The 27,910-nt window shown below is 39.2% G+C and overlaps 3 protein-coding genes across 5 annotated transcripts in view; 1 reads left to right on the top strand and 2 right to left on the bottom strand.

Annotated features, from left to right (window-relative positions):
* Positions 1–201: 201 nt before the first annotated feature.
* Positions 202–9,125, top strand: pals2a (protein associated with LIN7 2, MAGUK p55 family member a). 2 transcript variants are annotated; one of them, XM_085422769.1, is made up of 14 exons: positions 202–362; positions 1,566–1,650; positions 2,166–2,289; positions 3,028–3,146; positions 4,535–4,687; positions 5,082–5,231; positions 5,445–5,672; positions 6,396–6,527; positions 6,860–6,962; positions 7,071–7,142; positions 7,237–7,398; positions 7,503–7,705; positions 7,787–7,915; positions 8,033–9,125. In XM_085422769.1, the coding sequence occupies exons 3-14, from the start codon at positions 2,259–2,261 to the stop codon at positions 8,207–8,209; spliced, it is 1,659 nt and encodes a 552-aa protein (XP_085278895.1). In that variant the 5' UTR covers positions 202–362; positions 1,566–1,650; positions 2,166–2,258; the 3' UTR covers positions 8,210–9,125. The 2 variants fall into 2 exon arrangements, with proteins under 2 accessions (XP_085278895.1, XP_085278896.1); XM_085422770.1 differs by lacking the exon at positions 2,166–2,289.
* A 718-nt stretch (positions 9,126–9,843) lies between these two features.
* Positions 9,844–15,795, bottom strand: gsdmeb (gasdermin Eb). The gene is made up of 10 exons (XM_085422765.1): positions 15,673–15,795; positions 15,151–15,372; positions 14,852–15,044; positions 14,437–14,611; positions 13,169–13,289; positions 12,867–12,992; positions 10,998–11,125; positions 10,697–10,880; positions 10,482–10,555; positions 9,844–10,363 (listed from the first exon to the last, which is right to left on the bottom strand). The coding sequence occupies exons 2-10, from the start codon at positions 15,353–15,355 to the stop codon at positions 10,139–10,141; spliced, it is 1,431 nt and encodes a 476-aa protein (XP_085278891.1). The 5' UTR covers positions 15,356–15,372; positions 15,673–15,795; the 3' UTR covers positions 9,844–10,138.
* A 1,356-nt stretch (positions 15,796–17,151) lies between these two features.
* osbpl3b (oxysterol binding protein-like 3b) overlaps positions 17,152–27,910 on the bottom strand; it is a 36,254-nt gene continuing 25,495 nt past the window's right edge. The window contains exons 11-23 of one of the 2 annotated variants that reach the window (XM_085422763.1): positions 27,709–27,839; positions 26,941–27,042; positions 25,738–25,875; positions 25,012–25,105; positions 24,635–24,879; positions 22,631–22,768; positions 22,424–22,487; positions 22,246–22,324; positions 21,802–21,946; positions 19,419–19,563; positions 19,189–19,315; positions 18,198–18,320; positions 17,152–18,047 (exon numbers count right to left, since the gene is read on the bottom strand). In XM_085422763.1, the coding sequence (XP_085278889.1) occupies positions 17,951–18,047; positions 18,198–18,320; positions 19,189–19,315; positions 19,419–19,563; positions 21,802–21,946; positions 22,246–22,324; positions 22,424–22,487; positions 22,631–22,768; positions 24,635–24,879; positions 25,012–25,105; positions 25,738–25,875; positions 26,941–27,042; positions 27,709–27,839 (1,628 nt within the window). In that variant the 3' untranslated portion in view covers positions 17,152–17,950. The remainder of the gene's footprint in view (positions 18,048–18,197; positions 18,321–19,188; positions 19,316–19,418; positions 19,564–21,801; positions 21,947–22,245; positions 22,325–22,423; positions 22,488–22,630; positions 22,769–24,634; positions 24,880–25,011; positions 25,106–25,737; positions 25,876–26,940; positions 27,043–27,708; positions 27,840–27,910) is intronic. The other variant, XM_085422764.1, reaches the window with a different exon arrangement.

The raw sequence follows: 27,910 nt of genomic DNA, 5'->3' as shown, positions 1-27,910 counted from the left end.
TCAAAAACAAAACAAAAAGTACATTAACGGGGTCATAAAAATCTGAAGAGGGCAACAACTTTGCTACAGCTTACTTTCATACATAAACATTTACTCTACTTAATATTTCTACCGTTATTTATTTTAGTGTAACAGAAAGTTATATGAGAAGACTGCGGGTTTTCGCTGCACTAGATATAACTTGAACGGCACTGGATGACATTAGCAGTGCGTGAGTGGACTGGGAACTGAGAGCAGGGGCGCATGCAGGCACGCACTCTGAAAACGCAGTAACAACTTATTCGTGCGCGAATGATCGGCGAATTATAAAACTCCGGAATAAAGAAAAGAATGAAAGCTTGACTGGAAACTGATTTAACTGGGTAAAGTATATTTCATTCATTCATTTGTTTATGTGAGGCTATGTAACGGTACGGGACCTAGTAGTTTCTCGGATTTCACTGTGCCACTGGCTAATGTTAAGTAGCTACTATGAGCCACATATTACTATTAGCTACTACAAAGCTAACTTTAGCTGATTTTACTTCTCTGCTGCAAGGGCCGATACTAACTGAGCGTTAACTACCGAAGCTAGCCTGTTTAAATTTTGCTGGCATGTCTGTTATTATGTATTATTAGTATTATTTGTCGGCCAAAAATAAAACTTAGAGCGCACGCCACTCGTAGTTGCTAGTTAGCGCTGCTAATTCGCCCGCATATGAGATCCAAACGGACACGGCACGAGCTCTGGTGTTAATGACAAGACGCCCTGAGAGTAGAGACCTACGGTTTAGTTTATTTCAACCAGCAACTGGTCGTTGTAATTAACGCCAAAATTAGTATTCACGGCTTCTACTTACCATTTCAGCTAAGCTACCTGACGTTGAAGTGGTTACACGTGCCCAGTGCGTGTGTAGCTTGACATCAGTTAATTTAACCGCTGCAGAGAACACATTTATAAGTCACTCGTCCTGCCTGAGGTTTGGTGACAATTTCAGCTTCTTCTAAGAAGTGCTGCAGGAGTTTAAAGAAAGAAGAGAGAACACTCTTATGAGAACAGCTGTGATGTGCATAGGTTTTATTTTCCTTGAAGTAATGTTTAAACATTTACCTTATTCAAATGCTAAGGATACGGACCAACGAAATGCTGTCTGCCCTACGTAGAATATATTGTGTATAATGCAAACGAAACAACTGAAAAATGTAATTGAGAAGTAAAACAGAATATTTAACTAATGTAAATATAATATACCAAAATCACGCGTCCCATACAAATTATAACTGTTTTACTACATGATTTATTTTTTGATTACTTTAAATCGGATAAAATGTAGGTCCATAATTTGACTCCTTTAAGCTTTAAAATAAAATTCCTCTTTAAATAGACAGTGGTCATGTGATCATCTTGGCCAATCACAATGACTGCATTACAATAACATTGAATGGGCAGGAGAAGTGTGGACAATAAAGGGACCCTAAGGGTAGGGAGTTGCGTATTTATCATGATTTGCTTTTATTGATAGTTATAATGGTGTTAAAACGGTCTTGCTCAATTTCTGATTATTCTCCCTCCATTCTCTCATTAGTCCAGAGGTACCAGATGAGTGTTTTTTAGAAAACGTGGGGCTCGGTGTTGGCCTGCTGCACTGATGATCTGAAATCAGTAACTAGGTGAGTTGTTGCCATGTTTTTTTGGTATTTGTTTTAGGTCAGCATGGTTGTTTTGCTGCTTTTGTTGATAGTGCATAGCTAGAATACAGTGTTTCATTTATGTTTATACAGTTCACAATCTGTAGTTAAACAAGGCTTCCTGAGTCGACTGTCTTACTGTGTATTGAGGGAGTTCGAGAGTTTTTTTTCCTCACTCTGTTTGGAGACCGTGTTTGCACAGAAAATCCCCAGGGCCCTCTCTGTGTGTGGCTGGCACAACCTTTAGCCAGAAGGATGGAAGACTCATCCTTTGTCATTCAATCACCCTCTTTGTCATCTGCTTAATTCATGAGTGCCCTTTGTGCTAACATGCATAAAACACAAAGACCAACAAATGCTTTCTTTTCTAATTGCTCTCCGTTCTGCATCTGTTTATCACTCATACAGCAGTAAATGCAGGCTTGATTCTAATCATTGAAAAAGGCTTTTTTAGTGTGATACTGTACTGACTCGAGTGGGTTTCCTACATCCTGCAGCTCTCCAGTTGCTCTGGTTTCTGTAAACAGCAATTGGGTGGCTTTTGACCGTGTTTAGGGAGTTTCACCATCCTGAGCTGTGGAATAATAAACATGACTGTGGCCAACGCAAAGTCTGGCTCAGGTAAGCTGTAAGAGACAAAGTCCCCGACTAGCCTTTTGCACAGGAATTGCAGCAGTGTTGTTTACCATATTTGCCATTTAATTACCATTTGAATGGTACTGTGCCCACTTCTCAGAGATAGTTGTGGGGGTGCCTTTGGCCGCCTGTCAACAATTCCATTTGTTCTTTTTTATGGACAAAAATGTAGAAAAAACTATGTTTAATACATGGTTCTCTTGATAAAAACGTTTCAGGCTCATCTGTTCAGATTACATTTTAATTCAGTGTTGTACTCCTCATATAAACAAAAGAGAAAAAAATGACAAGTGTTTTTATTGCTACGTCTTTCTTGGTGACAAGCAAGATGTTGCATTAATTTTGTTGCTAGAAGTAAAATAATAATAATAATTTGACCTGTGTCACTAGTCACTACGAGACAAAGCTATTAGTGAAACAATTCCTTGGTGACCGTGCGTCCTTGTTGCTGTTGCAATGGAAATGAGCAATGTTCTTTGAATTGGCCCATTGATTCGCTCCCCACTTGTTGTTCTTGCCTTGTCCATTCGTAGTATACTGAAATAGTTTTCCACTGGCTCTGAATTTTAATTATATTTATTACTGCTGGTCACGAGGTTGGTTTTTCACTAGTATTTCTGCCTCTGTTTTTACATAGCAGTTCATTTTAGAGCTTAAAAGAAGTAAAGAGAGCAGTTGGCAAATGGTTAGCTAAATCATTTAAGTTTATCTGTTCTTCTACAGCCATGCAACAGGTGCTGGAGAACCTGAGAGACATGCCATCAGGCACAGGAGCCAAAGATATTGACCTCATCTTCCTCAGAGGGATCATGGAGAGCCCCATCGTCCGTTCCCTTGCTAAGGTATGTTGTGCACTCGCTGAAACCACTTCTGTTTGCTTGTTCTCCACTTCCTACAAACACATGCACAGATACATCTCACCATAATTTCATCAGGTCGATTTTTCTGTTAGCTATAAGTGAAGTAGATTAGAAGTCTGTGTAGGACAGAGGAAGTGAATTGTAGCTGGTGTTTTCTCATGTGTGGAGACGGGAGAAATGGGGAATTCATGCTTTATGTGCAAGAGTTGTAATCACATGAACTGATTACTTTTTGTGTGTCTTTTTCTTGTGTCCACATTTAAGTTAGTTACCAGAAATCTAGCTACTGCAATCTAATACCCTTCCTGTCATCGGAAGAGTAAAACACAAAGGTCTACTCTCTGCAGGGCTGTATAGCACAGCTTTTTTGTATTTTTATTTTTATTTAATCACCACAAATTTAAGTTTATGTTGAAGCTTAAGTAAAAACAGAAAACCTCTTAAAATTAGATCAATCAATTTGACACACAAATAAAGAGGCTTACAGCATGAAGAACAAATGGCTTACATAACATTCTGAAAAAAATATCTCCAGTGCAGATTGAGGTCATCAGGTTTAACTACCATAACTATAAATAGACAGCTTTTTATAGAAAACCGTCCACAAAGAGAAACTCTTGTCCTTACTTTGTAACAAGAGTTTGTAGCTTTAAAAAAACAAAATACACTATTTTACACAGATGGCCCATCAATCATATTAAATGGATTTGAATCCCTTGTTACTTTATATTCTGCTCTTAATTTTCCTTCATTCTTCTGCATATCACAGTGATAGTTTAACAGAAACAAAGCCCGCTTGTTCTTGGTGTAGGTGGTAAAGTAATTCACTGTGATATATATATATTTTTTGTTATTGAGTTGTTTAAAATGTTTGGATATATTAAAATTCAATAAAAATATCAGCAAGTGGGTTTTTATGAATGCCTGCTGTTGTAGCCAGTGCAATTATGGATTAAATTATGGAATTATGACAATTATGGAAGTGTTTTTGTTAGTAAGATGGTATTAAGAAGTCATTCAGAACTCTGGCTGAGGAACATAATGGCATAGTCCATTCTTAACAACTTGCAAGCCCCCATGCTTCCACATGTGCAAAATATAGTCCAAATTCCTAAAATCACAACCTTCACGCCACAGTTTTCAAACTTTATAAATCCACTCAGTGGAACAAACAGGTCCACTGAGTGGATCTAAAGTGTAATCTGGCTGCTTGGCAGAAATATAGAAAAAACATCAAGTGGTAATTGCAGCTTTGGGAATGTTATTATGCTATAAAATCACAGTTTGTAAGGCTAACCAAATTTACCTCATGCTTGATACAAACATTGACTTGCTGTGTACACTCTTTTGGTGGACATGTCTGTGTTTAGGCACATGAGCGTCTGGAGGAAGTTGCGTTACAAGCCGTGCGGGATGATAATGTTCAGCTTGTCACTGAGATCTTGGATGCCCTTAACAATCTCACAGATAAGGATGCTGCCGCTGCTGAGCTTGTCAAAATCCTGCAGGAGCCACACTTCAAGGTACCTTAAGTCTTATTCAGTGGCGGGGTGGGGCTTTTTACTGGAGTGGAAATGGAAGCCAGAGCTGCTTCTCCAACCCCTACCTCATTTCTTCTGATTTACCTGTCTGCAAGCTTCACCTAACTGGTCTCGCTTTCTTACTATCAACTAATTTGTTTCGGAGAGTATTGAGAGGATTCCTACGCACTGTTTGAGTAAATCTAATGTTGTTTGTCTTCACTGTCTGTAACTGCTTGGGGATATTTTTCAGTTAGTCTATTGGCAGTGCAGTTTGTCTTCATTTGTTCATAGTAATTCATGTAATGCATGTTGGAGTGTTTTTTCATTTTTCCAAGAAACATATTGTTAAGTCATTTCTTTCTGTGTGTATTTTTCTCTTCTTCTTCTGTCTTAGTGTTTGATAGAAGCTCATGACAAAGTGGCTGCAAAGTGCTATGAAACATCGCAGACTGCAGTTAACAGTAATTCCATGATGACCAGTTCACTGATGCCAGCTGATGCTGTCAGGATGATTGGCATCCAGAAGAAAGCTGGGGAACCACTGGTGAGTTAGCAAGGCATTGGTAAACACTCCTGTTAAGTTGCAAAGAGTTTTACACATGCCCTTTCACTGACTATCTGTTAGGATGCAGTGACTCAGCCTTACATAGTTAATCATCATCTTTTAGAGGAACCTGACCAACGCATGAAACTGGCCTCCTCTATGATTTATGAAGTGCGGATGTACAGTACTTTATTGACTCTTACTCTCTTTCAGGGGGTGACATTCCGCGTGGTGCGAGGAGAGATGGTGATAGCCCGGATCCTGCACGGAAGCTCAATTGACAGGCAAGGCATGCTGCACACAGGGGACATAATCCGAGAGGTGAATGGTCGAGAGGTCGGCAGCGACCCACATGTGCTCCAGGAGCTGCTGAGGGACTGCAGCGGGAGTATTACACTCAAGGTCCTGCCAAGCTACAAAGACACACCAGCACCTCCACAGGTACAGAAAAAGGAGGTTTCATTTTCTGAATTCACCTGGAGATGATTGATAATCTTAGTTTAGTTTTTCAGTCCTCACGACCAGCCCTGGATGAGCGGATGAAAATGGGTGGATGGATGTTTAATTAATAAGTTGGATGCAAGATGAATTGCTTTTAATGACATTTTTCTTAGTTTTAGAGTTTTTCATATAATATTAAGTTACATTCAGTCATATAAATGCACCTTAATATTTGCTGTTGGTATTTGATTTGATTTGCAATAATATATTCTGAAATTGTGCTCTAATGAATAATATATATTGATTGAGAGCTGAGTGATCTCTGAATACCAGGTTCTTGAAAACTGAGCCCATGGGAATCTATTAATAACACTCCACACACCAAGTAGGACATGCACCACTTTATTCAATGGAGCACACATAGCAGCTGACACTGAGAAGCCTTAGGTAAAATTACATCATAAGGCTATTGGTACTTTGTACTGAGGACGATAAATTATCTACTGTTAGTAAGAGTGAAAATGTTTCTTCCTGTTCACACTTAAGAGTTGTATGTGGTCCAACTCACTCAGGCTTTTGACTTCTGACTGGGAAAGAAGAAGGTTTACTTTCATATTGTATTTCAAAATCAAGAGTCATGAGACATATGTAGTTTTTTTGCAGCTTAATTAAGTGTTGTAATGTCACAGTACAGATTTACACCTCACCTCTGTTAAATTGCAGGTTTATGTGAAGTCACACTTCAACTACAACCCAGCCACAGATAACCTGATCCCTTGTAAAGAGGCGGGTCTGGCCTTCTCCAGAGGAGATGTGATTCATGTAGTCAACAAGGAAGACCCCAATTGGTGGCAGGTGAGTGTGCTCATATTACTGGAAATTTATGGCTGCCACAATATGTAAAACACAAGGATCGCAAAGTAGTTAATACATAATACACTACACACAACCATGAATGTTGGCAACAACGTTGGCCACTTACATAGGTTACATCAAAGACTCACTGCAGAACTCTAAAGCCATTGCTGCTCCCCAATGGCGAAAGTGCTGCTTGGTGCGAGTTCTGAGTCAGTTTGTAAGAATCTACAGCTTTCTAAAAGATTAATAACCATCAAATAGTTTTTTTCTTTCTATATATTTAAATTAAGAGTCTGAAGCATCTCTCAACTACTCTAACCCCTGTATAGGCACGGAAAGTTGTTGGTGGAGCCACTGGCCTCATCCCTAGTCAGGTCTTGGAGGAGAAGAGAAAAGCCTTTGTGAGGAGAGACTGGGACACGTCAGGTACAGGTTAGTATGACTCTTTCCAACCGTACCAGCTGCTCTTGTATAGATTTAATGAAGGTTAGATTTCAGCACCAAAATGCGGAGCACTAATACTTTGTGCATTTGACTCAGGGATGCTCTGTGGGACTCTGACTGGAAAGAAAAAAAAGAAAAAAATGATGTACCTCACTACCAAGAATGCAGGTGTGTATTACCTGCAGTTTTAGGGTTTTCGCGCTTAAATATTTACATTTTTTAAAATGGTGACACAGTACTGACTCTGTATCGCCTTCAACAGAGTTTGATCGTTACGAGCTGCAGACCTATGAAGAGGTAGCCAGGATGCCCCCGTTCCAAAGGAAAACGCTGGTTCTGATTGGAGCTCAGGGAGTTGGGAGGCGGAGCCTAAAGAACAGGCTTATTGTCGTGAATCCCCTGAGATATGGAACCACTGTCCCATGTGAGTGCGTGCATGTGTGAGACATAGACCTGAGACCACCGAAATGTTCAGACTTTAGACCCGTCAGGCTGCATGAAATGCCTTTTCTTACCTTCTACATTCAGTTACATCACGCCGTCCCAGAGAAGAGGAGAAAGATGGGCAAAACTACTGTTTCGTTACACGGGAAGAGATGGAGAAGGACATCAAAGAGAGCCGCTATCTGGAGCACGGCGAGTACGATGGCAACCTTTATGGAACCAAGATCGACTCTATCCATGAAGTGGTGGCTGCCGGCCGTACCTGTATCCTAGATGTTAACCCTCAGGTCGGTCAAAGATGCACGCACTCAATATCTGGATCTGCTTTTCCTAAAAGCTTTGGTAGTGACATCACATTTTATGCCCAGGCCCTGAAAGTGTTGAAGACTGCTGAGTTTATGCCGTTTGTGGTATTTATTGCTGCTCCTGAGCTGGACACACTAAGAGCTATGCACAAAGCTGTGGTAGATGCTGGACTTACGACCAAACTACTCACGGTAAGTTTTAAGCCGATGAAACATTCTTAAATACGATGGTGGGATTTTACAGTGGTTGTCACTGTAATGGCTGTGGCTTCCCTTCTATAAATGGGCTTAATCCATTTTCTGTAACAGGAGAATGATTTGAAGAAGACTGTAGACGAGAGCGCCAGGATCCGCCGGGCATACAGCCACTACTTTGACCTGACTATTGTTAATGACAATCTGGACAAAGCCTTTGACAAGCTCCAGGAAGCAGTGGAGCAATTAATCATAGAGCCACAGTGGGTTCCAGTCAGCTGGGTCTACTGATATTTTACCCCCCACTGGAGAGAAGCTGCTGTTGGAGGTGCCAGGCTTAGGATAAAAGGGGATTCAACACTGTGCTGCACACAAAGTAAGTGTTGGACGTCAAGCCTGTGTGAATTTGGTCTCACACAAAGTTGCATCAGAGTCACCTTAACCTGAATTGCCAGATTCCTTTCTAGCACACTATGCAATTCACAACACATAGGAAGTGTACTTATTTATTGGCAAGTATTTTTTAAATGATATTTTTTACTCACATGGATTGGAAGAGTACTGGCACTCGTGTCAGATGCTTTTGAAAGCAAACCCAGTTTTTAATGTTACATCTGTATGTAAGATCAGTTAAGTTGTATTTATTCTACATAAAAATGAGGGCTCGCTCATTGAAAAGAATAATACCTCAGTGTTACAGTTTACAGTGCTTATGCGTCCAGTTTCTCATCTCATTCTGTCATTACAGACTTGTCATTCGTGTAGAATAGTGTCATATATATGAGACCTTTTTTCCTCCTGGAGGCAAACATTTAACTCCTCAGCCAAACTTAATGAATGGAAAACGATTTGCCAGTCACTGTATGAAGTTGTACAGGAAGAAAACTAATCCTGTAGTGTTTACCTATGGCTCTTTAACTCAAGCACGAAAGATATTACATTAAATACGCTGACTCTGTGTCAGACGTTTGGATCATGTAAATGTTTCTGAGTATTTGTTGCTGTGTTTGTGTTTTCAAAGAAAGACTTTCCACAGGACTCTCAAACAGGGTACTGCACCTCAGTGAAACATCCCTTTTGATGTGATATGTACTAAAATTTAACAGTTTTAAATAAAATTCATATTTACTTATAAAATTATATTTTACAAGATTTCACATAAGATGTATTTTCAGATGTCAAATAAATAACTGGTGTTTTCTAATGATCCGCTGTGTTTTAGGTGTGTTTCTTTAAGCAAACTTGCCGACAAACATGCTACATTCAGGCATATTAAAAATCAAAAGTGTATGTAGTAGCAAATGACACAAAAAGTTTAAATGTACACAAGCCAGGGTGGTGCAGAATGAGGTTTGTGTTATGAGCGTCAAAGATCCTGAAGATGGAGCTCATTGGAGAATTAATAATTGATCTGAGAGTAAAAATAACCTGAAATGTTACTGCTATAATATTGTCAAAGAATGTGATCAGTCCACGTTTGAGAAACAGTTATTGCTCAGAACAATTGATTTGAATACAATCTTAGTGATGATGACATAATTATATACTGTTAATAAGATGTTAATAATAAAACATGATGGTAGTTTGAGAGACAAAGCATGTTTTTTTTTTCCCATGAGAATGCCCAACATAATCAGAACCAGGAGCATAATAGATTTGTCTATAGGGATATTGCTGCAAGCTGTGTGCCTGAGATGACCATATTTAGGTTATCGCTTCTTTTTGCGCACTTAGATGTGAATTAAGTTGTAACGACTATATAATCTCACATTCCAAGGAATATGTTCTGCACAGGGAGGCTTCAACCGGGATACAGACCCGAAACCTCTGCTGGGAAAGGATTGTGCTAAGCACCACACCCATGATAATTTTATAATATGGTTCATAATTTTTTTTATACAATCAGACAACAGCTCAAAATTTTTTATTTGAAGGAAACTGCCAAAGTTACAAAAAAAATAGATACAATTTTGCATATTTATTCACATAAAAATCAAGTCTGACTATTAATTCATTATTATTATTTTTATTTTTTTTAAACACATTGAGTAATCACATATGAGTCCAGATCAAGTATTCAGTATTTTTAGAATGACTTCTTGGTCATGTAGCACCCCTTAAAATATTCTATTAAAATAACAAAAAGAATTATTTACATGTTTCCATTTACCTAATTCCACTGTGACACTTGTTTCTGGTGGCTGTAAAGCAGGTTTCAGTTCAAACACCCTGAGCTAATGAGGCAAGACTTCGAATCACGATACACAGGACCAGAGGATTTCCTGGCTGCTTGTTTATTTCTGCCTTCACCATGTCCCCATTTCTCTGCAGGGACACATTACAGGAGGCAAACAGATGTTCGATCTTTCCATAGATGGCCTCTGTCAGTACAGACGACGCTTCGGCGCTCAGAGGCAACTCTCCATTTTTTGATGCACACTGCACCTGGAACAGGTGTTGAGAGATTCATAAGGGGCAGCTGACTTAATGTGCAATGTTTAATTTACAAAGAAACACCTGCTTAACATGTTGTGCCATTTTATAAAAAAGAGGATTTACTAACCAGTAGCTCCAATATCCCCAACACTGCAGGGCTGCAGCACATTTCCAAGGCAGCAAGACAATCATTTGTCATCTCTGAAAGACAAAACAGACGCATGATGAAGGAACCTGCATTAAGTTTTTAGAACTTGCAGTGTGCATGAAGTGGGTATACTAGGTCTCTAGTATATGAAAAGAAATCCACAAGTAATGACTGTAGAGTACAAATTTTCTCACCATCCAATGCACTGATTAAGAGGTGAAGGGCTGTGTGAAGCGATGTGGATCGGCTTTTTTCAGTTGGTTCCTCTTGACTAGACTGCTCTAAAAGATCCAGAATTGCCTGGAAATTCTGTTTTTGAGACGCTGTTGTTTTAAAGTCAACTGAGGCAGATCCCTTATCCACGCACATCTGCTCTAGCTGAGACAGAGAAGGAGACAGGTCAGACTTTAAACGGAACGTAACTGAATTTCATTATGTCCATTTTCTTTTAGTGAATGTGCAGTGCCAGTGCCCAGACCTCTTCGTTCCTCTTACCACATCCTGAAGTGCACTAATGGTGATCTGGTCCTGCAAAAGTTTTGTAATCTGCTGTAGCAGAGCGGACCTGGTGGATGCCGGAAGAGCTGAAAGCAGCTGGAAATGATCGCTCAGTTGGTCTAGTTCTGAAGACAGAAAAATAAGGACAGTTTGTCATTCACTGTCAAAGATAAAACATTCTCCCGGAGCACGTTAAAAAGGTTAACTGAGATTATGATGATGTAAACCACAACAATATGTAGAAGCTAATAAAACACTGCATGTGTATATACATGCTATTTAAAAAAAAAAGTCAATACACGCATGCATGCTGTGGCCAGTGAATGCAAAACTATTATCTTGGCTTATTCCAAGCAGGTTAAGTCCTGATTCAAAATTCCACCCAATAAAATCATACAGTCAGTACATAACTTCCATAGCAAACTAAAGAGTAAACTGTACTGTATTGTACCCTTTTAATATAGGTCAAAACTGTGTTTACAAATACGTTTAACACCCTTCTGATAAGATGCAGCAAGGTCTCTTATCTTTGAGACCCTTTGACTTGAATACAGCAGAGGTGTGGTGCTGCTGGAGCGCAACACAGAATAAGCAAATGCCATTTTTTGCCAAAGAACCAAAGAATCTGCATTAACAAAAGTACACCCATGAAAGTGGATAGTTTACTAATAATGTGCTGATTTATATACAAATATGTAGTTGGTTCATTTCAATAACTACATGCCTAGAGCAGCGCAAATTAGTGGCTGAAAAACGAGCACACCCAATGAAGGAGTATGACGGAGTGAGTGATGTCAATGTGTAGAGGAACACAAAACCCTTTATAGTCATATCCTGATTCATACTTGTGTTAATGAAAATATTACTGTGGCCATGAAGCTACAAGTAAAGGTAATATATATTACATATTTTAAGATTCTGGCATTAATCAAAAGGAAACTATATGAAAATAACTGTGTGCGCACTGCTGAGAAAAAACATGCAGAGATTTTTTAATTATGTACCGAGCTTTATGTAGAAATGTGACAAAAACCTGAAACCCAGTTCTCATAACATTTCCCCCTCGTTCCCAATAAATGAACGCTCCAACTATCAAAAATCCTCAAACCAAAGTAAGACATGCTTTTTACAGCATTAAATTTAGAGCTAAACTGTATGCCACAAATCCTTGTGAAGTATAATTGTATGTTTCTCCTTAAATTTTGTGCTATCAAGATGAAACTCCTATAAATATGAATAGGCAACAAGGCTAGCCACCAAAATATCCGCGTTCACACCTTTCAGCTGTAAAACTAACACTGCACCTCTATATTAAATCCCAACGGTAGACTTTTAATACTAATACTACTACTAATAAAAATAATATTATTAAAAATAATAATAACCTGTATTTTTATAGAGCCCTTTTCAAAGAATCTAAGGCCAAAAAAAAATTCAAGGCTCTGTTGCAAAGAGTGGACACAGTTAGTTTTACAAGTATTTGTAGGAGCGTCCTTTTTAGAACATAAGGAACACTGTAAAAAAACACAGAGCTGTCAGATATATCCATAACTCTGGCGTTATGGGAAAGAATGAAAAGCAGGGAGAGAAGCTATCCACGGAGGAAAGAGCAGAATGCAATATATAAGAACTGGTCATACAGACTAGCCAATCACATGCTCTCATTTTCAGTCTAACATTTGATCTCGGTTGCTCAGTTATAGTGTAATAATGCATGGAAACTTTCCACTGTGGTGACAAAACCTTAGAAACAAATACTAACCTGATGTGCTCTACAGCTCTGGTGTGCAGGACATTTCTCTGCATGCAATCGTGTGTTTTTTTGCTGGAAAATGTAAGAAATCTGATGCGAAAACAGTGATTTACCTTGTTGAAGGCAGCTATTGTCAGATGAATGTGCAGGAGCTCCTGAAATAGACGGCTGGTCTTTCATTCTAGCAGTACCATCAACTTTATCAAAGCCTCCATTGGTGCCTGACAATACACACAGCTCTGTGGAAAATGCACGTGATAGTTCAAGGAGACAGAACATGGATATTTCCAACAATAGCCTAGAACTAATGATGCTGATCCTGAAATTACTAAATATAACTTTGAGTTTATCAGTTCTTGTTAAATTAACATGAAGTAAGACAGTTACTCTACAAATACAATGAATGACTTCTCACCATATTGTCCATCGTGTTTGATCTTTAGTTCTATAAGGCTATAGGCTATTGGAGTGTTGGTAGGAATCTCCATGGTAATGTCACTGTCATTGCCCAAGCTTGCGTTCTCCTTCAATAAAAACTGAAGAAACAGGAACACCGAATCAGAACAAATGGCAACAAAATTCCTCAGTGAGTGTCACAAATATTAATCTACTTTAAAGAATTATTAAAAGATTCAATATTTTCTTTAAGGTTATAGTGGAATTTAATATAAGATATAGTTTTAACTACAGTACTTTGCAAAGGTCTTGAGTTTTAGGTCCAAGGAGTCACACTTTTTTTGTGATTTTTTTTAAAGTGGTCTTAGGCAACAGTTCTCCAGGCTTTCTGAATGTCTTTTGATAGTTTTTCTTTGGACACTGGCTGCTTTTTCACTCATTTTCATTCCAATCCTTATACCTGACCCTTCAGAGGAATTTTATTTATTTATTTACTTTATTTTTTTTAAGCCACTTAACATTTACAACTGAATCCATCTTTAATTTAAAAAAAAGCCTATAATAACTTTGTTACTAACAGCCTGTTAAAGCACATAATCTGTTCCCATTTCTTTGGTTAAATGTAGGAAATATATCAAAGATAACACAATTTGACATACACAGGGTGATACCCAAGAGCTATTAGTGGAAGGCTTGGCACATCTCAGTATGGTGTGCCGTGTCCTTAAAAAAAATCTAAGGAAACTGGACCAGTGGAGGACAAAAAGGACTGGCCTCTTCAGAGCCCGGACATCAACGTTATTGAAGCAGTGTAGGATCATCCTGGCAGAAAACAGAAAAAAAGGCAGCCAACATCCAAGGAAGAGCCTTGAATGTCAAGTCTGTCTGGAGACCTTGGCACAGTACTGTATGTAGCTAGAACATAAACAATAAATTCCCAGTTTTGATTTCTGGAAATGAAGAGGAAAAACCGAGGATAAATGAAGGACCCGAATTCTGAAGAGGAACCACAATGCAACTGTTTCATGCATAGTGGGCAAGATTTATTCCACTTCTTCTTATTCTCTTCTGCTTTCAAAATGTACACGCAAAGCTGGCACACGCAGATCTGAAACTCATCCGGGTAAAAGCAGCACATGTATTGCTCACCTGGCAACAGGACCTATGAATTTTGTATTGTGAACTTAGCTTATTGACTTAATATAGGAATGTATTAGCAACTTTAAAAACTGACCGAACCCTAAATACCAGCAACTATTAGGTCTGATACGAGGTTTGATATTGTACCTTAGTCATCTTGGGGCCACAGGTGCTCAGATTTCCCCCACACTGTCCTCCCTGCTGCACCTCCTCTATGACTGAACAGGGTTGAGTGGTTACAATACGATCCTTTACAATCCCAAATACCCGTCTTTGCTTCTCCTTTGTCTGCTGGATTAGACAGTGGGACATGTCCAGAACCCTAACACAAGAAAAATGTGGTGAGTTTCACCAGGAACATTCTTGGAAACAAAATTTTATTGTGACTTATCCTACATCATCTTTTCTTGCGTTAATATTCAACCGGGCATCGTGTTTTGTGTGAAACTTTACAGCTGGACAAAGATCACCAATGCGATCTTTAACATGCTGATCGGCAGGTGATGTTTAGAGTGTTTGAAACAACTTTACATGTGACACCAGGTACAGATTGTGAACCAACTTGTCTTTTGAGTCTTGCAGCAACTTCTGCATATCAATCTCCTCTTTCTTCAAGCTTCCAAAAGATGACTGGAGTTTGGATGAGTCTTCACCCTGAAGTTTAATGCTGTATTTGGAAAAAATTGCATCCACAGTTCCCTGAATGTTGTCACTAAATGTCCCACTGTATTTGATGAAGTCTGTCTCAACCACAACTGCAAAAGGTAAATAAATATATTAAAAAAAAAATCAAATTTCTGTGATCTCGGGAGAGTAAACTGTGACACATGCGGCCATTTTCGTGCTGCTTTTGAGGTTTACCTGGCTTTATGGGTGTGTCTCCTGTTAGTATATCATTGAGATTAAAATCAGTGGGAAGATATTTGGACTTTTGCCAGCACCAGAAACGCCTGCGCTTCACCACCACCGTCAGGAGAGCAATGGTGTCATTCAGGCTGGTCACTGGGATCAGGGACCCGTTATCTTCCACCTCCTCCACAAAGTTTCTGGTAGCCAGAGCAAACATCTTTTGGCTGGATAAAGCTTTGAAAGCGAGAGAAGAGAGGGGAGGCGTTTACTACACAGCTACAGAAGACCTCACCCATGTGAGCTCCTCCTTAGGACTAAACACAAATAAACTTCCTACTTCAGCCACTGTACTCATTTCAAGCAAAAACATAGTAGACACCATACAGCTCTTTACATTTAAAACCTCCAGGCTGCACGACAACAATCAAAGCACCGGTTATTATGGAAACCGAAAGTCCATCGGTACAGCAGTCACTGTAGATAAGACGAAATATGCTAGTTTTTTTTTTTTAATCTGGCTAATTTTCCACCTACCGCTTCCACGGAGTCTTCGCTTTATTGGTGACCTGCAAGAGAAACTCCCCAGTGGTCAGACTTTTACAGGAGTCAGTTCCTCTGTAGTAGCTCAGCCTGGTTTCCTGCACTCTTTGTTTTGGACAAAAGGCTCCGCCCTCTGCACGGTAGGAGAGGCCGAAACATATATGGCATATATGGCCTTTCTTCCTGTACGCTTACAATCCAGCTTATAATAATAATAATAATAATAATAATAATAATAATAATAATAATAATAATAATAATAATAATAATGTCTCTTCTATATTTGCTTGTACTGGTAAATTGTCAACTGGATTTATGTAGGGACTATATATATATAAAATAAAGAAATAACCTATTTTACAAGTATCTTAATTACACTGCATTGATGTATCTACTGCTCTGCATTATAATTTATTCAGTCCTATTTGACCAGTGACAATATTTTATAGGGGATTTTTGTAAAAACAGATTATCAGTAGTCCGCTTTCATTTGCATTTGTCGCCACCTAGCGGCTGTTTAAGATAACCCAGCAATCTGATGAGCCCATGTTCGCTAGCGTGGATTAACAAACAAAACAAAGAAAAAGAATACAAACAAACTATACTACAGTGAATTATTAGAGTAAAAAAAAAAAAAAGAAAACAAAAGAGAATAGGTGGACTCAAGGAGCCCTTTTTCAAAGTCATTTATCATATTGTAGGATGTCAAAAATGCAGACAGGCTCTAAGGATCACTAGCGGTATCTTACTCTTTTCATCAACATGACTCTCACAACATTCCTGCATTCGTTATTTATAAATGATAACCTTTACTTGTTGCACGGCTCCATAATTGCTCATTAACCTTGAACTCTGGTCATTGCTTAGCAGGACGGGCAAAAACAAGCCATAAACACGAATCGTCGTCAAACACATACGGCTGTTTCTAAAGTGATTGGAACAATTCACTCAACACTTGTGAAACGTAGCAACATATCTACTGTATACTGCAGGATATTCATTGGAAAGTATCATGCACAGGTTTCCATTTAGATGGCACTGAGATTTAACCCATAAAGCCAAGAAAATTATAAAGGGATGAAGTGCAGCCACGAGCAAAAAATTCTATAATTTAGCAGATGATCTTTTACCAGTCCTTTAAGAGTTGCTACTTCACTTAAGGAATATGTATAGTAAGAAGCAGGGAACTGCTTCACATTCCCAGTAAACCTAGTGTTTATACCCCAATTGCTTTTCATAGCTTCCTAAATGGCATTTTCGTGTGGCATTCCTGACCCATCATGTTTAAAATTAATTGCATTTTTCCTTTATGCACCAAAATTATAATCAGGCTATCTACCTGCCAACTCATCATCTGAGATGAGAGGGAATTATTTCAACTGTCTATTTGCTTTCAGTGTTTTTGAACAAACAATCACAAAAGACTCAACAAAAAAGAAAACAATCAGAAATTTTATTTGAGCTCATGGAGCATAGTTTTTGGACATTTCTTTTCCCTTTTTTTTTGGTCCCAAAGCCCAGGGTCCATAGAGACAATGGTGTGCTGAATAAAGTGAAAAAGATATGACTGAGTTTGCTACAGCTGCTCATAGTTGCACAATCATTCACACATTCATAGCGAAAAGCAGTAATTACTCATAACGGACAGAAAAATCACTTCAGTAAGGATTCGGAGATCGCTTGCACAATATTTTGTTAGCAAGAATTCCTTATGAAACATAGACTTTTGTTTTATTTTTTTAAACATCTGGCAGGTACAACAAAATAAATTAAACAAGTTTGAGTACAACCAGTAAGGCATCAGGCAGATGCAGAATAAATATCGGATGTTTACACTGAATCAATGGCGTAGCGAGGCTAGTTTATCTCAGAGGTAGAGAATGTCCATGGTAAGACAACAACCAACATAACCAGTTGATCAGTACATTTTAAGCTAGTGTAGATAAACTATGAAACTCTTCTTCTCATCCTTCATACCAAGGATCTTTCCTTTTCTTAGTTTAAGTGGTTTAGCACAACATAATATGTGGAATGCAGGCAAAAAAATGAAATTGGCCTACTGCAAATTGAGCAACATTCTCATAATATGTTTGCATAAATGTGTTTATACAACTCAGATAAGCACTTGCTATTAAGGCAATAACTCTGATGAACTCCAGTACAGAATATGGATGGTCAGAATGAGATACAGACATCACCAGAACCAGTCTGGATCACAAATCACAGTAGAGGCTGTGCAGGTCCAAATGTTTGTATGATCTGCAGCACACGGTCACCACAGTGTAGGGAAATCTACATGGGCAAAGCCAGGGTCTTTCCTCAGCTCCCAGTACGTGTTGTTGCTCACCCAGGTATCGTCCTGTGCCTTCCTGTGGAGACAGAAAAGACGCACAACTGCAATTAACACTGTCAACGACAGATTTACAAGTTGTGTTTCACCATTAGGAGCGGAGATGTGGTCACTTTTCCATAAGTGACTTTCTAGGTGAGAAAGTTTTAAGCTAAGATACTCAGGGTACCTGAAAAATTTAGGCTGATGTGTTGCATTGTTCTCATCCAGGACTCTCCGTCTGTCTCTCTGCAGCTGTTCAATCCTCTGCTTATGCTCCTCTGCAGCCTCCAACTTCCCCTCCTCCAGCAGTCTGCCGTTGAGACCCAGACGCATTCATTATGCAGATGTTTAAAACATTAATCTTCCACATCCAAGCATAATCTTCACTCGCGCCTTCTCATTTTGAGTGAATTTTAGGGGTTTTCCTGTTTTTGAATGGCCCTGTCACAGGGTTATTTCCAACGTGGGCATAAACAGTCTGTATGCGTAAAGGCGGTGAGCTTGTTCCACTTTAATTTATAGAAATCTATACATTTTCCTATTATTTATGACAAAATATTGAACAAAAAAGTAAATAAGCCTACAGTTAAGAGAACTGGTATAATATAAATATAAATTGGCTGCTGATTTTACTTTACCTCTGGATCGTTGTAAGACGGTGGAGCTTGGGCTAAAAAGGAGAATACATAACCACTTATTTGCAGAGCTGGAAGCAGTGCAGCTTCATACTTTGATGGCAAAGTACTGAGAGCTTCGTTTTTTCTCCAGCACCTCGGGGCAGCAGCATTTAGTTTGCAGACTTAAAAAACTTAAAAGATGAGCTAAAATTAGTTTGATTGTGATAGCCTGAAAGGGCGTGCAGTTGCGTACTATTCTTAACGCGAGTGCCTATTTTTGTACTTTTTTGATCACAAGGTGCATTTTTCAGGACGTGACTGAGATCAATGATGGTGTGGTGCTTAGATACTCACTGGCAATGCTTTGGTTTTTAATTCAGCTATGTCTGACAGTCCTCTGGCAGGAAAATTAGATGTTATATCTAAATTAGTTTTTAACCTTTTCCCCCTGTATGTTTCTCACTGACATTTATTAAAATTAAGCTGACGATCACCAGGCTGCGTAAGTGCATGGAAATATACTAATGGGTTTTTAAATGTTTTTCACTTTTTTCCTCTTACCTTTGGTCCACTCGTAGTCTCGTGTCTGTAGGTGGTAGCAGCAGTTTCAGGGATGGGTCCAACTCGTTCAGCTCAATTGCAAACTTCGTGAAGCCATAGTACTGCTCATGGTCTACTGGCATTGCATCTATATTGTACACAAGTGACATCAACAGCATGAGAAGCTATAACAGGGAGACGCATTATTGAAGAGGTTTTTTTTTCTACTTAATTTTGAGAGACTTTCATACTTGCTCTCCAGATGCATGTAGCTGAAGGCGGGTCTCCACAGAAAACCGCTTCGTGCCACTTTCCAAAGAGTCGGTGGATAACCTTTCCTTTATTATTTGTGATAGTCCCCTCTATCTCATTTACACTCGAATTCCAGTATTTGGCCTGTTAGAAAAAAAGCAGCGTGTTATAGTGGGTGAGTATGAAAGAATGCACATAGCCCACGACAGTGTCTCTTGCAGTCAGCAGATGTTGCTCTTGCGTCAACCATTTGATCCCCAGTGTGTTTGTGTTGCTGGGCCGGTGTGTTTAACCCTCTCGAGGCAGGCGTTGCCGATTTGCAACAGTTAAAAACTAACAACCTGATTACCCCACATACATATTTTTTTACTCAGAAGTACCACTGCAGGACTTAGTTGTGCATTAGCAAAAAAAATCTTAATTTGAGCCTGAGAGGGTTAATGAGAGATGAGGATGCATAATGTGTTCTGGCATGTCTTGACTTATACTGCACAGCTTCGCGAGGTCTTTCGAGTGACGCAAACTAAAGCAATGAACCTTCTCCTCTTGGCAAATGACTCCATAGTTAAAGAAAAGAGAAAAAAAGATCATTTGTTTGTTGGGTTTTGTTGGCATGCAGGTGAAAAACACCATCTGTATAGATGCAAGAACAACAGTTTGGATAAACACACTTTGTAGATTCCTCCATCAGGTAACGCAGAGGTTATATAAATGACTGTGGCTATGGTAGATAAGTAATGGATAACCTGGACCCCATCTGCACCACTTACTGGGCAGGCAGTGGACCACTTTCTCTAATATCTGTTTCACCTCTGCTGTCGCGAGGACAAATGCAGAACATTTTGTACACCTCATACCTCATACCTGCATTTATCTAATAGATTTTTATAAATTAAGATCCTTATCTTTTATTATATGTAGATTTTGATTGAGTTCATCAATTTTTTATTAAGCGCCCTCCTTCTTTAGTGTACCTTAGTTACGTTTCTTACCTTTCCATGCTTGTGATATATTTACTCTATTGAGCTTTTCAGTTATTGAGTTATTTTTGCCGTCACATAGTTATTTCTAAACATTTCAGATAAGTAAAGCAAATCTGATCTTATCCATGTCAAGCATTTCCACATTTCCAAGATGTCAGTTTGATCAGTCAAATGTGGGATACATAGAGACCCCAGCTAAAAGCCCCAAAAGCTCTGACAGTTCAACATGGACAGGCAGCTGGTTTTAATGTTGTTGCTGATCAGTCTACAAGCCCCTGAGATTCATAGAGGGACATGTTAATGTGGTAGCCATCATTATGGCTGATTGCTTTTACAGAAAAGCACTCTGGTATGAATATGAAACAAGACTGTCGCCTCACAGTAGTGCACCTTTCACAAACTGATTTGTGACTACAGTATATTCATCCAACATGCTTCCAAAACCAAATTGTTTGGAGAAAAAAAACAAAGAAATCCTATTTTCTATTTCAGAAATAATTTACTTTTCGTGGTCCTGCAAAGTAATCTTCAGTGCAGTTCTCTACTTCACTCTAATTGTTACAGATTACTTTGGGGTTTTCAGAAATGTATGCCATTAATGAATAATGCATCTGGTGATGCGACAATGCAATCACAGCAAATACAATTTAATCTGCCTTTGTGTTTTAGATGTTGTTTATAAATGTAGCTATGTGGTAAGTTTAATCATGTAATCTTTTTTTAGCTGCTCCGTTTAGGGAGCCACAGCGACTCATCTCCCTCCATCTCCCTCGATCCCTAGCCTCCTCGTCTGACAAACCAACCCTTCACTACATCCATAAATCTTCTCTGTGGTCTTCCTCTTTTCCTCCTGCCTGGGAGTTCCATATTTAACATCCTTCGACCAATACATTCACCATCTCTCCTCTGCGCTTGTCCAAACCATCTCACTTATCTCCAATTCATTCAACTTGAGTTGTTCCTCTGATACATTTCTAATCTTGTCCTTTCTGGTCACTCCTAATGAAAATATTAGCATGTTCAGTTTATTCATGTCATATTTATGTAAATGTTACTTAAATATTAATTCATGTGTTCACTGTTTTTCTGTTTAGTACAACAGGCATATTTTATGTTTATTGTGTAACAACCTAAAGATTTCTATGGTGTATGGTACAAGTAGTGCATAAATACAAATGGATGATTTAAATTAAGCATCTTTAAAAAGTTTTTATTTGATTTAAAGTCTGACAGTAGATGAAAGAGGTTTGAAATGAGACTGTGATAAATGACATAATAATAAAAGAGTCACTAAAACTTGCAAATAAGGTCTTGTTCCTGAAGATTTTGCATTATAAATGTTGTCAGTTTGTTATAGAGGCCATCAGGCTGGATGATGCCTTGCATATGTTTACCTTACCTTAATAAAAGTGATCTTGCACTGACAAATATCACTGCTGGAGTTTCTGATGGTGATCTCCCCATAGTGCTCGATCCAGCGCTGCCCACTGAGAATGTTGTGGATGCAAGAGGTCACTTTGTTCCACTCGTAATGGTCTCCAAATCTGTCGTTTTCAAGAAGAAAAAAAAAAAAATATGGACAATGTTACATATTAGAGTTATAATATAAATGATTTATCTGTATCTGTATGTGGTTCTGACACAAAAATAAAATATGAAAACATTTTTTCCACCACAGACGAAGAATGGGGAATTGTTATTGATCTGAATGGAAAAAGAACAGGAGAGGAAAAATACTGTGAATCGTGCTACACCCCCGCTGCGTGATTTTCTCTAAACGTCTGCACAATGCCCAGGCAGGGGTCTGTGCAGCGCCAATGTAAATGAGGCAGAAGAGACTCACCCTGGCAGAGTTACATGAGTGGTCCCCACAGGAACAATCTCCATTGACTTTCCCCAAAACTTGTTTTTACACCTCACGTCTGCAAAAACATTGAACAAATGAACATTAATTCCAGACAATAGGTGCTATTCTAGTATTTAAGATCACTGAGAATGGATCAAAATCAATATTCCAGTACCTTGCCAAAACACAAAGTTTTTAGACTCTGCATGGCAAGCTGAGATTGGTGGGTGATGGCTGACCTGATGTAAAGGGGATTAAAATGCTTTGTTAATCACACAAAGAGCTCTGAGTTGACTTTTTTGAACAGTGCTATACAATAAAACATAAAAATGTAAATATTCATATGAATCCAGTCAGATAACAAATCAAGAATCATTCATACCTGCTCTGCAACAAATCGTAAGCCTTTATCTGGTCGGTCACATTCATATGTTTCTCCAAGAACAGGGTTGAAAGGCTTTCCCCCAGTTCTGTAGTAGCTGGATGCATAACCGGACACAACAAATGTAGCGATGTATATCTACAAAAAAGGATAAAAGCATAAACCTGAGCAGCAAGTACCACTTTAATTTTTATTACAGGATGAGTGACTGAGTGAACACTGAACTGAGCTCTATCATCCATTTCATTTAATCTTATATGTGTGTTCTTCTTTTTAGCCTAATGAGCAGAGTAAGTGTCTGAATAGTCCTCCAGTAGTTTCAGTAAACCGACAGAGCACTGATAGCTTCTCTACCTCATAATGAGAGGCCACAGCCTGGAGCTTTCGGCCCGTTTGCAATTTCACTATGTGATCCTCTGTAGGTCTAAACATTGTTTGTCAAGGTCTTATTTGAACTTTTATATTGGTATTTATTGAGCTTGTTTATGGATTTTATTTATGGCCTTTTTTTTAAATTCAGCACAATTTTTTTCATTCATTTAATTGTCTTCATGTGTTGTTTTATAACTCGTTAGTCCAAACAAATTGCCCCTCATAGGATTAATAAACTGTCAGTATTTGTACTGCACCAAGTCTAACATCAGCTGCTTTTCCTTTTTACACTTACATTGGCCAGCCACTTTGTTTGGCACACCCAGTCAACTGCTCGTTAATACAAATATCTAACCAGTCAATCACATGGCAGCAACTCAGTGACTGAATAAGATGACCTAATGAAGTTCAAAGTGATCATCAGAATGAGGAATTAAGGGGATTTAGGTGAGTTTTGAAGGTTGTTGATGACAGATCTGATTACTTTGCAAAGTGCCGATTGAGATTTGCCTACAAACACATTTCCTGGGGTTTGCAAAGAACTGATAATGCCAGAGGTCAGAGGAGAATATATATACTGCTTCATGCTGATAGGAAGGCAACAGTAACTGAAATAACCACTTCTTACAACCAAGGTATGCAGACACGCATCTACGAGTGCACAACACATCATTAAACCTTGAAGCAGATGGGCTACAGGAGAAGAAGACCGCACCATGTGTCATACCTGTCAGCTAAGAACAGGAAACGGAGGCTCAGCAAAATCGAACAATAGACGATCGGAAAGATGTTGCCTGGTTCGACGTAAATCACATGGGTCCAGAATGAAATGGTGTACTGGATATTTTCTTAGCGCACTTTGGGTTCCATAAGACTAACTGAGCATTGCTTCAGCCTTCCTGAGTGTTGTTGCTGGCTATATTCATAATTTATAACTACAGTTTACTCATCCTCTCATGGCTCATTCCAGTAGATTAATGTGCCATGTCCCAAAGGTCAGATCATGTCAAACCAGCTTCTTGAACATGAAAGTGAGTTCACTTAACTCAAATGACCTCCCCAGTCATCAGAGCTCAATGCAATAGAACACCTTTGGGATGTGGTGGATAAATCACAAATCTTCAGCATGTGTAATGGCATCATATCAATATTGACCCTCATCTCTGAAGAATGTTTCCAGCATTTTGTCGAGTCAATGCCATGAAGAATTAAGGCAGTTCTAAAGGCAAAAGGGGGTCGAACCTGGTACTAGCAGGGTATACCTAATAAAGTGACTGCTGAACGTATTTACTGTATGTTGTGTATATGTCTTATTTGTCTTATTCCACAGGGTATATCTCAAAAAACAACAAAGTTAGTCAGTGCAAAGCTCATCATGGCGTCTTTCTGCTAAAAATCTTAAAGGTAGATCAGACTCTCTCACGTAAAGGCAGTGCACCGCAGTCCCTGAAAGCCAATCAGCAACAATTGTGCGTTAGCGCTAGTTTACTTGGCTATATACGGCATCTCTTACTTGTCACGCTAGTTTTACCAACAGCAGCTCTTCTTCTCAGAGGAATCATCAAAGCAAACAAGTAAGCTGAACAAAAAAGGCCCAGCCCACACACTCAAAGAGCGAAACTGCATTCTCACCATACGTTCAAAAGGGTCCTGTGTGTTGGCGGCCCTGTCTAGCAGCTCGCTGTACTCCAGCTCCTCACACAGTCTCTGCAGGGTGTTGAGGGGTTCATTAAGTTGCACAGGCATTGCAACCTTGGAAAGGTCTTTGCCTATGTTGTTCCTAAGGATGTTCCACAAGCTGATGGAGGTGTTGCTTGGGCTGGGTGTGGGCAGACAGGATCTACGACGATAAAGAACAGTGCCTTCTTCCACAGAGCCTGAAAAGAGTCGGTATAAGAGCTGAGGTTAGGGACACCTTGATAATACATACCGACAACCCAGTGTACCATAATATCATTTGTATATAAATGCATAAAAGTGTCCCAAGGCTAGTACTGTAATGACTTTACCCGAGTTTGGTCTTTCATTTTCGGTCTCATTACTGAAGTTGTCCATGGAAATGTTGTCACTAATGTCACTGATATACGAGTCATCCTCTGATACCTAAAAAAAACAAAACATTCAAGTTGTTTTAATATCACTGACAAAAAGCGAATGAACGAGTCTCTTTTAACATCTTGTCACATCTGCAGAAGATCTAAAGTGGTGGAGATGAAGGTTCTCTTAGGACATGGTGGCAGAGCTGCACCTCGACTCGCTGTATTTTTAGATGAAAGTAATTAACTTTCATTTTCATATTGCTTCCGCTCCAGGTGCTACCTCATCAAGCATGCCACATGAGCACTGAAGGAAGAGGAGGCTGAACTAACATAGGGCAGATTTGTTTTATGACACATATCATAAAAAAATGGATTTAAGACAGGACGTTAAGTTAAATGGCATTTCCCCCTCTTTTGTAATAAAATACCATGAATTGTCCAGTGTGCTTACAAAATTTAGGCCAGTTATCAGACACAGAGACAAAAGTGAAGAAATCCTGGGTGACAGGCAATAAATAAAGTAAGAGCCACTGGTGGAGGTTTTGTTCTGGTTGTGCTTGTGTAAACAAGACAAATTACTCCAAACATCAACAGCAATGATAATTCTATTATGTAGCTCTAAACATCAGTTTGCTACAAGCAAAAAGACCCAACATCACAACTACTGACAATGAAGAGTTTAGTCTCCACACTTACCTCATTTTCAGAAGAGCTAGCAGATAACAGAACCTCCTGTGCGTCAAAGAACTCGGACAAAGACTCCGCGATTGAAGCTCTGCTCTCATTGGATACTTGGTGTACGAGGGGATGGGCTTCATCTACTGATTCCTGTTTCTAAGAGAAACAATGTCCACAGCTACAATAAGAACACAGGAAGGGGCCCCGCCATCATTCCCGGGGTGGCAATCACAGTGTCATTGAGAATACAACACAATCACAACATGCAAAGTATGACAATCACAACACCCACAGATTTAATCTGCAATATATTGAAAGACAGTCATTTATAATACATACGTAAATATATTGGCTGACATCACACCCGTCATACACTTTTTTAATTTCTTCACTGATTTAACAAATGTAGGTTTATAAACATTAACAAACAGCTGAGTGACATCATGCAGTCGTGTGCATAGCGTCTCAACATGGGTGTGTCTGCATTCAATCATACTGTTATCAGTCAAATAAGCCAAATGATGAACTGCTGAAAACATGAACTCTTCAGAATCAAAATTTCATAAGACAATTTATTCCTACCTAGAGACTGCCTGACAATATACTACTGTATTAAATAAAGCAAGAATAATTACAGTGAGAAGTGAGGCTGCATGCCTGCCCTGCACACATCTCAGAAAATAACTGACAAGCATGCAGTTGATTGCCAATATGAGATAGCTTTCCACACATGGACTTGAGCGTCCCAATCTACCCTTTGTTATTGGTGAAGCTGATTAATTAACATGGAGATGTTCTCAGAGGAGGCGTATTAGTTTTGCTCTGCGTGTTTCCAGGGACACAATTAAGCAGATCGGCTCGCTTTGTGTGATCAGCAAATCCGATTAAACGAGCAAAGAGTTTCCTTTAGAAGACGATTATATGGAGCTAGAAGCCTTCCTCTGAACCGTGTCATGGTGAGACATTTGGTTACGCAACGACGAGGCTGAGAGGAAGAGGCAGTGTTCCCCAAAAGAAAGTTCTGTTAATTTTTCTCATATTGACTGAGCTGGATGAGGGGGTGAGAGGAGAGTGACATTTGTTGATTCTAGATGAGAGGAAAAGGACAGCTCATTCATTCTGTGGCACATTCAAGCTTGCGGGGGATAAAAATAAAGACAGATATATAAGAATAATCGTCATGAAGGTGGGGGAATCGAGTCACTGCATTCCTGCACCCACCTGCACAGGGGCAGTGAGCGTTATTAGTGTGGGCTCTATGATCTGGGACTCAGCATGAATCTTGCACAGGCGTTCTCTCAGCTCTGAGTTCTGGGCTAAAGCCTGGAAAAAATAACCAGTTTAAACACTGTTTACTGCAAACACCCGAGCCTTGAAATGCTTGAAATCCTCAGCATAAATCAAAACCCGGCTGATTTGGAGTTGTGTAATCTCAAGAAAATCAGTAAACGTCACATTTACTCATTTACGTACTGGAGAGGCATGCTTTCACCTGTTATTATCTCAAGTGGAACAGAGTAAGCAAACCAGAGAAACCAATAAGAAAAGCTAAAAGCTAAAATCCAGCAGACTATAGCAGAGACCACACAAATCTGAATGTGTAAAGAAATACTTGTGCCGCATTAGAATTTGCGCGGTCTCGACGCCAACACATTTCTTCGCTGACTACATGACAATGAACATGTACAACCAAAGACAGAAAACAGAAAAACAAGCCTCTGGTGGGAGGCAGCAGCCACAGGAAACATGACTGTTGAATGCGGTCTCATTTAGGGGGGCTGACATCATACTGGCAGCTAGTAATCCCTCTAAAATACTCGTAAATGTGTCATGCTTGACAAATGGTGTGGGAGGACACGACATACGAGAGAAGTGTAAAAGCAAAAAAAAAATTAAAAAAGGAAGAAAAAAGGAGAATAGCTAATACCTATTTCTGTTGAAAACATCCGCTTGCAAAAAATGTGCAAGGGGGTATGTTATTTCACATACCGCAGCCAGCGTGTTCTTCAAATTTACAACTTGTGGAGAGGTGGGGGGGCAGGTTTCGTGATCCAGGCATTGTTTTAATCTCTCTCTCTCTGATGTCAGTGTGCTCAGGGCCGCCTTCATGGTTGTATGCACTGGCAGCAACAAGAGACACAAAAAGAGGGAATCAAAAAGATCATTATTTGGAAAACCCTGCCATTATAAA

Source organism: Rhamphochromis longiceps, linkage group LG11, assembly GCF_057381845.1.
Source record: "Rhamphochromis longiceps isolate RC_006_pf linkage group LG11, R_longiceps_female_GT1.1, whole genome shotgun sequence".
Classification (NCBI taxonomy): Eukaryota; Metazoa; Chordata; class Actinopteri; order Cichliformes; family Cichlidae; genus Rhamphochromis; species Rhamphochromis longiceps.
Note: the sequence above shows the minus strand (reverse complement) of the source record. Positions and strands in the feature narration are given on the sequence as shown.

Excerpts from the sequence above, each read along its gene's own strand:
- pals2a (XM_085422769.1), top strand. The coding sequence starts at position 2,259 with ATGACTGTGGCCAACGCAAAGTCTGGCTCAG. Across the intron at positions 2,290-3,027 it reads CAACGCAAAGTCTGGCTCAG|CCATGCAACAGGTGCTGGAG; the intron begins GTAAGCTGTAAG and ends GTTCTTCTACAG. Across the intron at positions 7,706-7,786 it reads TCCTAGATGTTAACCCTCAG|GCCCTGAAAGTGTTGAAGAC; the intron begins GTCGGTCAAAGA and ends TTTTATGCCCAG.
- gsdmeb (XM_085422765.1), bottom strand. The coding sequence starts at position 15,355 with ATGTTTGCTCTGGCTACCAGAAACTTTGTGGAGGAGGTGGAAGATAAC. Across the intron at positions 14,612-14,851 it reads CTGCAAGACTCAAAAGACAA|GGTTCTGGACATGTCCCACT; the intron begins GTTGGTTCACAA and ends TTCTTGTGTTAG. Across the intron at positions 10,881-10,997 it reads TTAGTGCACTTCAGGATGTG|CTAGAGCAGATGTGCGTGGA; the intron begins GTAAGAGGAACG and ends TCTCTGTCTCAG.